Here is a 13,500-nt window from a genome sequence, read left to right as displayed (position 1 = left end):
AACAAACCACCCCAAAAGAAAAAACAATTATTTTTTTAATTTTAAAATTTAGAGCCATGAAAACAGCTGTGACATCATAGCACTCTAAACATGTTGAAAACAAAAAAGTTAATTAAAATCCAAATCTTCATGTGATTCAGAGGAAGGGCTTTTCTCTACTTCTTTATGACTCTTAAGCAGAAATGTAGGCTAGGCAACTTCATTGATGGTACATTTTGACATTATACAGTATTAAAATTTCCATACGGATATTATAATAAAGATTTTGAAGAATTTGAACTACTGCACACCAGGCAACGCTTGTAATGTAAATTGCTGTTGTTAACGCTTATGTAACATTTTCATTCATTTTTCTAAAGAAAATACATTTTTTCTTTTCCTTTTTTCCTTCACTCTATTTAACAAGAGACTAATTATAAACTTTGGGCATATTGTGGTAAAAAGGTAGTGATTATTTTTTGCCATTCATTAAATATACTTTGCTAGTGTCATTTATATATACTATTAAAGTCAACAGCATACTTCAGATATAGTTGTTTTTCTTCTCCCTTTTCTTATCACCATCCTTCTTTCTACAATGCATTTTCCTCCACCCTCCATCCTAGTCCCTATGAAAGTAAGTTTAGAGTGAAAGGCCTTTGGTGAAGCTGATTGTATAATCTAGGTCAGTTTATCTGGCCTTGAAAGGTGGTGTACACATTGATACAGCTGAGCTGATACCTTGTAAAGGATGGGAGTTTATCCCAGGTAAGCAGTGTTTGCTGTACATTTTTAGCTTGTCTGGAAGAAACTCGTGATGTTTGATTCTGGAAAGATTGCGAGAGACACTCCACCCCTCCTCAAATGTGAGCCCATGGACCTTTAGGGTACGTAATACTGTGTGTGGATGATAAGGGGTAGGAGGGTGCCAGAGATTAACTATTCCTTAGAGGAATATGTAGGGAATACTATATATATTTCCCACATATGATGAATCCTCTCCATTCCAACCAAGCACCTTCTAAATTCTTGTGGTTGTTCATCTAACCAAATAGGAGCTACAGCCAGTATACTTCAAGATATCAGTGAGAACTTCTTAGTTACATTTTTCTATTTCACTTCAAAACTTCCATTTTTTATCAGACTAGTAACTGGACCCTTGAGTTTGTTTACGGGTTATGATCTCAGTCCTTCAACCTTGGGCTTCAGATTTAGTTTATCAGCAACCCCCCTCACCTTCTCCCTACCCTGTGCTCCCAAACCTATGAAATTATATAGTTATATAAGTTTTATATTTTTCTGGAGATTGGTTATAAACATTGGCAATAAAGTCAACTTCATGTATCTTTACTGTGGTTATGAATATTTTTAAGTGACCTATTCTTTCAGTGACCTTTTAAAATAATAGAGTCATATGAATGTTTGTGCCAACTAAGCACACACTGACTTATATTCTGTTACAGGTAGATTATGATTTGAGCCACAGAGTTGGTGAAAGTTAAAATATGATGGTAGTTGATAATTTACTTAGTACACAGAATGTGCCAGGTGCTGAAGGTCAAGTATAGTTTTAGTACATATTATCAAATAGTTTTCTAAATATCTGTACCAGTTAATATTTCCATGAATGAAGTATGGGAATTATAGTTCCTCCACATCCATACCAAAAGTGGCTATGGAGAGAATAACTTTGTTTTAATTTTAGTCATTCTGGTAGGTGTTTAGTGGTATCTTATTGTTGTTTTAATGTGCATTTTTCCCTGATGACTTTCTATATGCTGTTGGCTTTTTGGATATCCTCTCTTGTGAAATACCTGTTCAAATATTTTGGCCATTTTTCTGTTGGATTTTTCACATTGATTTGTAGGAATTCTTTACATGTTCTGGATATGAGTTCTTTGACAGTTACATGTTTTGTACCTATCTTCTCCCAGGCAATGGCTTGCTTTTTCATTCTCTTTATGGTATTCTTTTGATGAACAGAAGTTTTAAATTTTAATGCAGTCCAATATATCAGTCTTTTTTATAATCAGTGTTTCTGTTTCTTGTTTAAAACATTTATGCCTTTCCTAAGGTCAGAGAAATAATCTCTTCTGTTATCTTCTAGAAGGCGGATTGCTTTACCTTTCACATTTAGGCCCATGATCTGTCTATCTGGAGCTTATTTCTGTGTAAGATGTTAGAATCAAAGATTTTTTTTCTGTCTATGTGGATATCCAGTTAATCTAGCATCATTTGTTGAAAAGTCCATCCTCTCCCCGCCACACTTCAATGGCATCTTTATCACAAGACCATATGACTTTAAGCCAAGTCTTAATATCTGGTAGTTTAAGTCCTCCAACTTTTTTTTTCTCAAGAAACTATTTTTAAATGGCCAAATAGTCTCAGACAATTTTTCGCCCCATTCCTTCCTTCCTTCTGACTTCCCAAGCCCATCTTGCCTTTTGACCCCAGAGCTTACAACTTACAGACTCACCGTCTTCTTTTCCGTGACGATTTCAGACTAGAAGCTAGAATTCCATAAGCAAGTGCAGCTTCTCTTTGGGTGGAAGATCAATACCGAATCACCTTTACCTGTTATATTCCCTGCCATCCTAGCTACTAATCTGACTCGGGGCTTGCGTTCCACTGCTGATTGCTATTGGACTTCTGGACTGTTACCCTGACCCTTTTATATTGGACCTTCTGTGCCAGAATTCCCAAACCCAAAACCCTCTAATTTTACCCTCTGGTTTGTAGCCCTGAAAGTTGGCTTCAGTTTGCACTTTTATTATTTTTATTCACCTATATTGTCCCTTAATCTCCTTATAAGGATGTGATTTCTCATCGACAGATCTCCAAAGTACAGGAAGCCCACTTAAATTCTCTATCTCTATTCTCTATTAGGATATACTGTTTGCTACCCAATCATGAGACCCTCCTGTCAACTGTTTTTGTATACTGTCGCTTGCAAGACAATAGCCACATTATTTATTTGCTGCTAACAGGTCTTAGAATAAGTAGACATAAAAATGGCGAGTTACACACATGCATGCACACACATGTATGTATGCTTGTTTGTACAGATTATAAAGAAGTTAGACGACTGATTGGGACTCCATGGCTGGAGTAAGTAGTCCATTAAGAAGGATGAAGAAACATTTATTCAGTTTGTTGCATGCCAGACACAGTACTAAAGTAGCTCATCTATCTTGTTTTTTTTTCATGTCAAGTAGGAACAGCTATTTAAAGCCCATATTTTATGTGTTAAAGTGGATTATATAAATGAAACTTAATTTGTAAATTCATTTTACAAGTAATACTTCAATTAACATGAAACTTCTTTTAAGTAGAGTTGGCTTAGACATAGAGGAATTTTCTGGAAAGTTTTGAACCTCCCCTACACTGATTGGTTCAAGCACACTTAGAAGCAGTGACTCTCTCCTAGATTTCTTTTTTTTTTTTTTTTTTGAGACGGAGTTTCGCTCTTGTTACCCAGGCTGGAGTGCAGTGGCGCGATCTCGGCTCACCGCAACCTCTGCCTCCTGGGTTCAGGCAATTCTCCTGCCCCAGCCTCCTGAGTCGCTGGGATTACAGGCATGCGCCACCATGCCCAGCTAATTTTTTGTATTTTTAGTAGAGACGGGGTTTCACCATGTTGACCAGGATGGTCTCGATCTCTTGACCTCGTGATCCACCCGCCTCGGGCTCCCACAGTGCTGGGATTACAGGCTTGAGCCACCGTGCCCGGCCTCTCTCCTAGATTTCTAAAGGATAAGTTGGGTCAGAGCCAAGACCTACTGCAGGGGAACATGCAGCAACCCAAGTTCTCACCATCAATAGGTGACCCTCTTTTGAGAAATATGAGAATGTTTTTACTTTACAAAGCCAATAAAGCCTGTCTCGCCTATAAGGAAAAATAAAGTACCTTGCAAACATATGACAGGAAGAAAAACTTTCTGAGTTGTTACTTTGGTTACAAAGTTTCTGATTCAGATCTTTGCATTAACATCTGAATTTAGAATAGGTCTTGAACTAATAAATTATTTCATTTTTCAACAGTGAAAGTTTTGGAAAAAAGCAGTAGATTAATCACAAACAGATTAAGCTAGGAAAAAACCACCACACATAGTTCTTTGAAAATAAGGTATTATGAGCATGTAAAATCATACAGCCACTCTGGAAAATAGTTTGGGAGTTTTTTACGTAACTAAACGTGTACTTATAATACCCAGCAGTCACACTCTTTGGCATTTATCCCAGATAGATGAAAACTTACATGCACACAAAAACCTGTACATGGATGTTCCTAGCATCCTTATTATACATACTATTTATATATAATATTATGTATAGTATTTATATTATTTATATTAGTATGTATAGCATACTATTTATATATGCCATTAGTATATATATATGTACACACACATTATATATATGCAATTTATAATGGTAGAATACTGGAAACAACCAAAATATCCTTCAGTAGGTGAATAGTTGAACAAACTGGTATATCTGTACAATGGAATGCCACCATCAAAAAAAAAAAAAAAGACCTACTGATACATGCAGCAACCAGAATGGAACTCAAGGGCATTACACTGAGTGAAAAAAATTCAACCTCAAAGGGTTGCATACCTTATGACTCTATTGACATAATGCTCTTGAAAGGACAAAACTGTGGTGATGGAGAACAGATTAGTGGTTGCAAGGGGAAGAGAGGTGGAGTGAGAGCAGTTCTATGTCTTGAAAGTGGTGGTAGTTACACAAAGCTGAATAGAGGATAAAATTGAACAGAACTATACACAAACACAAATGCAAGTTTTTTTTTTTTTTTTGAGATGGAGTCTCGCTCTGTCGCCCAGGCTGGAGTGCAGTGGCACAATCTCAGCTCACTGCAACCTCCGCCTCAGGAGTTCAGGCTATTCTCTTGCCTCAGCCTCCCTAGTAGCTGGGATTACAGGAACCCACCACCACACCTGGCTAATTTTTGTATTTTTAGTAGAAATGGGGATGTTGGCCAGAGTGGACTTGAACTCCCAACCTCAAGTGATCCACCCGCCTCAGCCTCCCACAGTGGTGGGATTACAGGCATGAGCCACCATGCCCAGCTTCCCCTTTTTTTTAATGGTAAAAATTGAACAAGGTCTGTTAACAATAATATTAACAGTAATGTACGAACATTGTCATGGTTAAAATGGTAAATTTTATATTATGTATATTTTAACCACAGTTTTTTTAAAGGTGTTATTGTATAAGTAACACATTTATTCTAAAATACACATTTAAATGCAGGCATATAAATCTCTTTGAATGCTTTTTTTCCCCATTTTGAAACAATCACAAACATAAAAAGTTGCAAGGTCAATACAAACAAGTTTTTTTCTCAAACAATTTAAGACTGCCAGCCTGATGCCCCAACACTACCAAATAGTGTGTATCTTCTACAACCAAGGACATTCTCTTGTATGACTGCAATACTACCATCACAATCAAGAGGTTAACATTGATAAACTGCTGCTGTAGCGAATCTTTTGGACTCTGTTAAAGTAGATGATTCATAATCATCCCAGTAGCGACCTTTATAGAAAGGAGATCAAGTGTTGCATTTACTTTTCATGTCTCTTTATTCTTCTTCAATCTGAACCGAGTTTTCCATCTTTCCTTGACTTTCATGACCTTGATACTTTTGAAGATTATGGGCCAGTAATCTTGTAATCTCTGTTTGAATTTGCCTGAAATTTCCTCCTGAAGTCAGGTGTTGTATTTTTGACAGGATATTCCAGAAGTGATCCTGTATTCTCATTGCATCTCATCAGGTGGTGTATGATTTCAGTGTTCCCATTACTGATAATGTTCATGTTGATCACCTGATTAAGGTAGTGTCAGGCTTCACACTGTAAAGTTATACTTTTTCCTTTGTAATTAAGTATATTGTGGGGACGTACTTTGAAACTATGCAAATATCTAGTTCCTCATCTAAAATTTTAGTTTACTTACATGTTTATATCTGTGAGGACTCAGTTTTTTATTTTATTTATTGGGTTATAATCCATTATTATCTTTATTTCAGTGCTCAAATTGTTCCTGATTTAGCTAATAGCAGCCCTTTCAAGCTGGCTTTTGTATCCTTTTGACATGTCACTATCTTTATTAATACTTCTAAATTTTATTTTTATTTATTTATTTTTGAAACATGGTCTCACTCTGACACCTAGGCTGGAGTAGTAAAGTGTCGTGATCATGGCTCACTGTAGCCTTGACTTCATGGGCCCAAGCGATCTTCCCACCTTTGCCTCCTAAGTAGCTGGGACTACAGGTGCATGCCACCATGCCTGGCTATTTTTTTTTATTTTTTGTAGAGACAGAGTTACATCATGTTGCCCAAGGCTAGTCTTGATAAAACTCCTGGGCTCAGTCTCCCAAAGTGCTGGGATTATAGGTGTGAGCCACCATGTCCAGCTGCTTTTAAACTTTAGAAAAAGGAATCCTGTCATTAATGGCTATATAATATCCTGTTATAGGGACATAATGTAACTTGCTTAAATAATCCCTTTGGAGCATTTTGTTTTAGATTTCTTTAAAAAGAGTTTGCTTAGTACAACCATATTGCCTTCTGGAAGGCTTATAACCGTTACACACTCACAAGCAATGTGCATGTGTGCAAGGGTTCCTTTCCCCACATTCTCATTAACAATTGCAAAGTGCTTTTAAATAATAGGAACTTCATAATTAGAAGGACACAGTTAAAGGTCAAATTACCTTGTACACTAAGCATTAGAAAGGGTTATCAGGACACTAGACAAGGGAAGAGAATAGGATTTATGTGTATCTTGTACTGTTGGTTTTTTTTTTTTTTTTTCCTATTTCTATCAGCAGCAGGAAAGAAGAGTACAGCAGAGCAAAGCAGTTATTTCCTTCTTTATGGTGCTAATTTTGTAAGAAAGACAATTTGAAGTAGTTATGTTACAGGTTATTTCCTCTTACTTTTCTTGTGACTCATTTCTTTTTGGCAACTCTCAGTGACTGACCAGTCATAACCTCAAAGATCCTTTTCAAAATTCTGAAGTACCACTAAGCAGCTGTCTGAATGAACTTTGGGAAAGTTACTAGTTGGCTTCATTTTCCTCACCTCCGAATTAAACTATGTGGTTTCTGTAGTACTTTCACTCTAAAACTGGAAGATCTTAAGAAATTTTATTCTGAGAGTTAGAGGAAAGTGACTTTTCTAGCTTGCAAAACTGGTTGAATTTTTTAGTAAATATTTTCCTCATGTATCTATGTAACTGGGCAACTGTGAGTTGTAAGAAGTTTGTTTATTATTTATGGACTGGTTTTATTCTAAGAGTTTGGCCGTTCTCCTTTTGCTTATTTTTTTGAAACTGAGTCTCACTCTGTTACTCAGGCTGGAGTGCTGTGGCGTGATCTCGCTTCATTGCAGCCTCCACCTCCTGGGTTCAAGTGATTCTCCTGCCTCAGCCTCCCAAGTAGCTGGGATTACAGATGTGCACCACCACACCTGGCTGATTTTTGTATTTTTAGTAGAGGTGGGGTTTCACCATGTTGGCCAGGCTGGTCTCGAACTCCTGACCTCAAGTGATCTGCCTGCCTCATCCTCCCAAAGTGCTGGGATTACAGGTGGTCCCTTTGCTTTTAATGTTAAATCTGACTTGTGGAACCTTTGACTCCTTAGCACAGAGGAACAGAATAACTCAGGTTTCATTTAAGAATTAAATATATTAAAAAGAAGCTATTATAAATTAATCAGTATGGGAAGGATTATTCAACAAAAGGGATTAAGATCATTGCGCGGCTGTTTAGAAAAAACTATTCACCTTACATTTTTGCTTTATATCATACACCAAAATAAGTTATAGATGTGTTAAAAATAAATGTTTTATTAAAAAAAACCTTAAAAGTAGAAGAAAATAAAAGTATTTATTAACTCTTGTATGATAGCAAAATAATGAAGAAAGTTCCAAATGAAATGATCAATTGATTTGACTTCTTAAAAATTAACTTGGGAAAATAGCTTGGCAGTTTCTTACAAAGTTGAGCATGTTATATGACCCAGCATTCACACTCCTGGGCATATATATTTTAGAGAAATCAAAACTTGGGTTCACATAGTAATCGTACATGAATGTTCATAGCAGTTTTATTTGTAATAGGAAAATACTGGAAAACAACCCACATATCCTATGTGGAATGAATAGTAGACAACCTATAGAACATCTGTACAATGGAACACTAGTTAGCAATGAAAAGGAATCAGAGCCAGGAGTGGTGATGTGCACCTATAGTCTCAGCTATAGGCTGAGGCAGGAGGATTGCTCAGCCCAGGAAACCAGCCTGGGAGCCCAAGAAACCAGCCTGGGCAATGTAGCAAGACCCTGTCTCTAAAAAAGAGAAACGAATGAACTGTTGACACATGTAGCAACATGGTTAGCTCTCAAGGGAAAAAGCAAAGCTGGGGAAAAAAGTCAGCTTCAAAGGGTTACTAGTGTATGATTCTATTTATATAACATTCTTGATGTAACAAATTATAATGATGTAGAATAGATCAAGGATTAGAGTTTAGGGAAGAGTGTGACTGTTAAGGGGTAACATGAGCGAGTTTCTTTGTATTGATAGAACAGTTCTTATCCTGATTGTAGTGATGGTTACTCTAATCCACACACATAAAATTTTCTAGAACTATGTACACACACACATACACACACACACCTGGTAAAATCCAAACAATGTTTGTACCTGAGTTAATAGTATTGTACTGATGTCAGTTTCCTGGTTTGACCATGTGTATTATGGTTATTACCGTATTACTGTATTACCACTGGGGGTAGCTGAGTGGAATATACATAAGAACTCTCATATTTCCAACTTCTTTTGAGTCTTAAACTATTTCAAATTATTAAAAGTTATTTTAAAATTAGCTTGGGTCAGAAATAAACATTGAAAAGCCAAATGAAGAAAATATTTATAGCAATTATGAGAGATGTCATTTTTATGCCTTTTACTTATTAATATAAAGAACTCATACAAATCCATAAGGCAAACATTGAATCCTTAATGAATTGAAGGAGAACTTAACAGAATAAGCACATGCCCAGGAGAGAATTTTGCAGGTGTACTTTTGTAAGTATATATTCAGAATTTTCTGGAATCCCCAAATTTCATTAATGTACTACCATGCTGTTGGTAACATACAGTCTAAGAGAACTTTTTTTTTTTTGCCAGTATATTATAGCTGTGTAATTTCACCTAAGAGAAAACTAGATTAAAAGATACAAAACATCATGCAGGAAATGGTCAAGGAAAAAAAAGAGACAAAGTAGAGCATTGTAAATTTGCATTGTTTTAAAGTAGCTTTGAGAAAATTTTGAAAGATCTTGTTTTATGTAATCTGTCGCCTCCAAAAAAAAAATCATCTTTTTTTTTTTTTTACAGGTGTAAATTAATTGTTTGAAAGCAACTGAACAATGGAGCCAGACATCATTCGAATGTATTCTTCATCCCCACCACCACTAGACAATGGAGCAGAGGATGATGATGATGATGAATTTGGGGAATTTGGTGGGTTTTCAGAAGTTAGCCCTTCTGGTGTAGGGTTTGTTGATTTCGATACAGCAGATTATACACGTCCCAAGGAAGAGTTTGTACCTTCAAACCATTTTATGCCAATTCATGAATTCTCAGAAAATGTAGATAGCCTTACAAGTTTTAAGTCCATTAAAAATGGTAATGATAAAGACATCACTGCTGAACTTTCTGCTCCTGTGAAAGGACAGTCTGATGTTTTACTTTCTACCACCAGCAAAGAAATAATTTCATCTAAAACATTAGAGACTTCCATTGATGGCATGGAAAGTCCAGGAAATTTAAATAAAATAGTGGAGCAGAGACAGAATGTTGGAACACTTGAAAGTTTCTCTCCAGGAGATTTTAGAACTAATATGAATGTTGTTCATCAAAACAAGCAGTTAGAGAGCTGCAATGGTGAAAAGCCTCCTTGTCTGGAAATTCTAACAAATGGGTTTGCGGTGTTGGAAACTGTAAATCCTCAGGGAAGAGATGATCTGGACAACATAGCTGATTCAAAGGGACGGAAGCCTCTTAGCACTCATAGCACTGAGTGTAATTTAGACTCTGTACCTAGTCCTGCTGATGAATTTGCAGATTTTGCCACATTTTCCAAAAAGGAAAGGATACAACTAGAAGAAATAGGATGTGCAGTTTTAAATGATAGAGAAGCACTAACCATTCAGGAAAACAATAAAATTAATAGAGTCAATGAACTGAATTCTGTAAAAGAAATGTCTTTGGGTAGAAGCTTTGATAACAAAGGAGACACTGATGGAGAGGATCAGGTTTGTGTTTCAGAAATAAGCATAGTGGCTAACAGAGCTTTCAGTGTTGAAAAACAAGGCCTTCCAACCCTGCAACAGGATGAATTTTTACAGGCAAGTGTTCAATCAAAGGCTTGGAGTTTGGTGGACTCAGTTGATAATTCAGAAGCCATTAGGAGAAAACAATGTAAAACTGAAGAAAAACTTGACTTATTTACTTCTAAATGTGCTCACCTATGCATGGATTCTGTTAAAACTTCTGATGATGAAGTTGGTTCTTCCAAAGAAGAAAGTAGAAAGTTTACTAATTTCCAAAGCCCAAACATTGACCCCACAGAAGAAAATGTTTTGGATGATTCTGTAAGTGTAAAAAATGGTGATAGTAGTAATGACTTTGTGACTTGCAGTGATGCCAATGCAGATGATTTTGGTGATTTTGGTGACTTTGGCACTGCCAGTGGCTCAACTCCACCTTTTGTTACTGGTACTCAAGATTCAATGAGTGATGCCACTTTTGAAGAGTCTTCAGAGCACTTTCCACATTTTAGTGAACCAGGTGATGACTTTGTAGAATTTGGGGATATAAATGCTGTTTCTTGCCAAGAGGAGACGATATTAACAAAGTCAGACCTAAAACAGACTTCTGATAATTTATCAGAAGGATGTCACTTGGCAAGAAAATCTAGTGGAACAGGCACTGAACCTGTTTCAAAACTGAAAAATGGGCAAGAAGGTGAGTTTGGAAATTTTGATTCTGTGCCAAATATTCAAGATGACTGCAATGGTTTTCAAGACTCTGATGATTTTGCAGACTTCAGTTCAGCTGGTCCTAGCCAAGTTGTAGATTGGAATGCTTTTGAGGATGAACAAAAAGATAGTTGTTCTTGGGCTGCTTTTGGAGACCAGCAGGCTACTGAATCTCACCATCGAAAGGAAGCCTGGCAGTCACATAGGACAGATGAAAATATTGATACTTCAGGAACCCCCAAAACGCACAGTGTACCCTCAGCAACTTCCAAAGGAGCAGTTGCTAGTGGCCATTTACAGGAATCAGCCGCTTCAGTTCAGGTATTTACTAATTTTCTCTATTTTGTATGACTTATTAATTTATGTGGAGGCTTCTAATTTCAGCTTTTCAAAATATATTTTTTCAACTGAGTACCTGTTAAAGGAGCCTCAATATGATGTGTAATGCCTGTCTGATTTGTGGATTGGTTACATTTTTCACAACCCTTTGGGAAACTACAAATAGTCCTATAGTAAAGCGTACTAAGATTTTTCTTTATCTCAATGAGTTTCTTTAATATTTACAGATGTTCCTTAACTTGGATTTTTTGGTGACTATACCATTTATATTTTTTTAAATCCCCACACTTATTAGCTAATTAACAGTTCCAGTAAATCCTTCAGTATTTACCCTTTACAGTGATTTTAAAAGAGGTTAAACTGAGATTTAGATTTTTCTTAAGTTTAAGAAAAAATTGTTAATTTTGTCCATCAAAAACCTAGGAGATTCAAGTATGGTTTTGATTCCAGGAGAGAACAAGGAGAATTTGAAACCTCATTCTGTGCCAAAGGCTACAGTGAATTGAAGAATAGAAAAACAACTAGAAGAAAGCAATTTTTTCTTTTTTTTCCTCATAATTTAGCAGCTACTAAAAGACTTGGGGTGAGGGTATGAGATGAATTAAGGTTTAGTCCCAAAATAAGAAACAACTATCAGTTGACTTATTGTAGTTGTATTTATTTGTTTATGCTTTCTTACAAATGTACTTGTTATCCCTTCCTAGGGAGTAGGTGTGTCAGGGAGAATATTTTTACCCCTTAGCTCCTATACATTATCCTTTTTTGATTCAGACCTTTTCAGAAAAGATTCATTAAGATTCATTTTGACCTAAAGTCACCCCTAGAGGTGTAGCTTGATATCTAGGTTGTTCCCTAGTCCAGAGTTGTACCCGGTGCCAAATTTTACCTTTTTTCAACTCCAGAGGTGTAAAAGAGGGCACTCTCTTGAACATCACTGCTTTATACTGACAATTGATATATGTAACTAACACCTGATCCACAAGCTTATCTTAAAGATACTGTGAATAAAATCAGAATCTACAAACTTTATTTCTCCAGTTATCTTTTGCTAAGAAAACCATTTTCAACTAGAAATCTTCCCAAAGTCTTTATAATTGAAATTGTTATACTCCATTGCCTTGATAACTTTGACACAGTGAGATACTAGAGAAATTATGGTATTACCAGTTGGTGCACATAGCTAATGGCTTTTTAAGTTGGTTTTTGTGTCTGAGTAGTTTAATTTGCTAATTCAGTTATTACATAGTTTGGCTAATGTACATTATTTCTATTGAGTAATTTATTATTTAGGCAGAACCTTGCCCTTTACACAAGAAATGAACTAATTATGATGCTAAATGAGGACTGTTGCTTTTGACCTAACCGTTTACCTATTTAGTTTCATCTCAGTAGAGGATAGGGTGACAATGGTATTGGATGATCTTTAATTTGTAGTCTTAGAATTTTTAACATTATCAGATAATGAATTTTTTAAAGTGTGACCACTTCAAGTAGGAATTTCTTGCATTATACAAGTTGATTGAAATTATTTATATATAATATGATAACCAGATATAGGCGATAATAAAGCACATGGGCTTCATGGAATTTGGCAGATGTGAGTTTGAATCTTGACCCAGCCTCATGATTTTGGATAGGTTACTTCTGAACTCAGCTGTATACACAAAGAAGATAATGTCTATTTCAAAGAACTTTTGTGAAGATAAAATGAAAGGAAATTTTTAAATGACTGAAAAAATCAATCTGCTAGAAAGTAAGAATTTTATAGTATGCTTCTATTTTTTATAAAAAAGAGGAACTATAGATGTGGCAAGATGCATTAAGAGTTTCTGAGGCCAGGCCCGGTGGCTCATGTCTGTAATCCCAGCACTTTGGAATGCCGAAGTGGGTGGATCACTTGAGATCAGGAGTTTGAGCCCAGCCTGGCCAACATGGTGAAACCCCGTGTCTACTAAAAATACAAAAATTAGCTGGGTAGGGTGGCATGCATCTGTAATCCCAGCTACTCAGGAGGCTGAGACAGGAGAATCACTTTAACCCAGCAGGTGGAGGTTGCAGTGAGCCAAGATCATGCCACTGCATTTCAGCCTGGGCTACAGAAAGA

The 13,500-nt window shown here is 36.3% G+C and overlaps 1 protein-coding gene across 5 annotated transcripts in view; it reads left to right on the top strand.

Moving 5' to 3' along the window:
• AFTPH (aftiphilin) overlaps positions 1-13,500 on the top strand; it is a 67,327-nt gene that overhangs the window by 17,558 nt on the left and 36,269 nt on the right. For all 5 annotated transcript variants that reach the window (XR_001823076.1, XM_017522141.2, XM_017522139.2 and 2 more), the window contains exon 2: positions 9,412-11,378. Coding sequence is in view for 4 of the 5 variants with exons in the window: in XM_017522141.2 (XP_017377630.1) it covers positions 9,444-11,378 (1,935 nt within the window). In the remaining variant the exon portion in view is untranslated. The remainder of the gene's footprint in view (positions 1-9,411; positions 11,379-13,500) is intronic.

Source organism: Cebus imitator, unplaced genomic scaffold (assembly GCF_001604975.1).
Source record: "Cebus imitator isolate Cc_AM_T3 unplaced genomic scaffold, Cebus_imitator-1.0 Scaffold23, whole genome shotgun sequence".
Lineage (NCBI taxonomy): Eukaryota > Metazoa > Chordata > Mammalia > Primates > Cebidae > Cebus > Cebus imitator.
The sequence above is the reverse complement of the archived record's forward strand: the minus strand, read 5'-3'. Positions and strand labels throughout refer to the sequence as shown.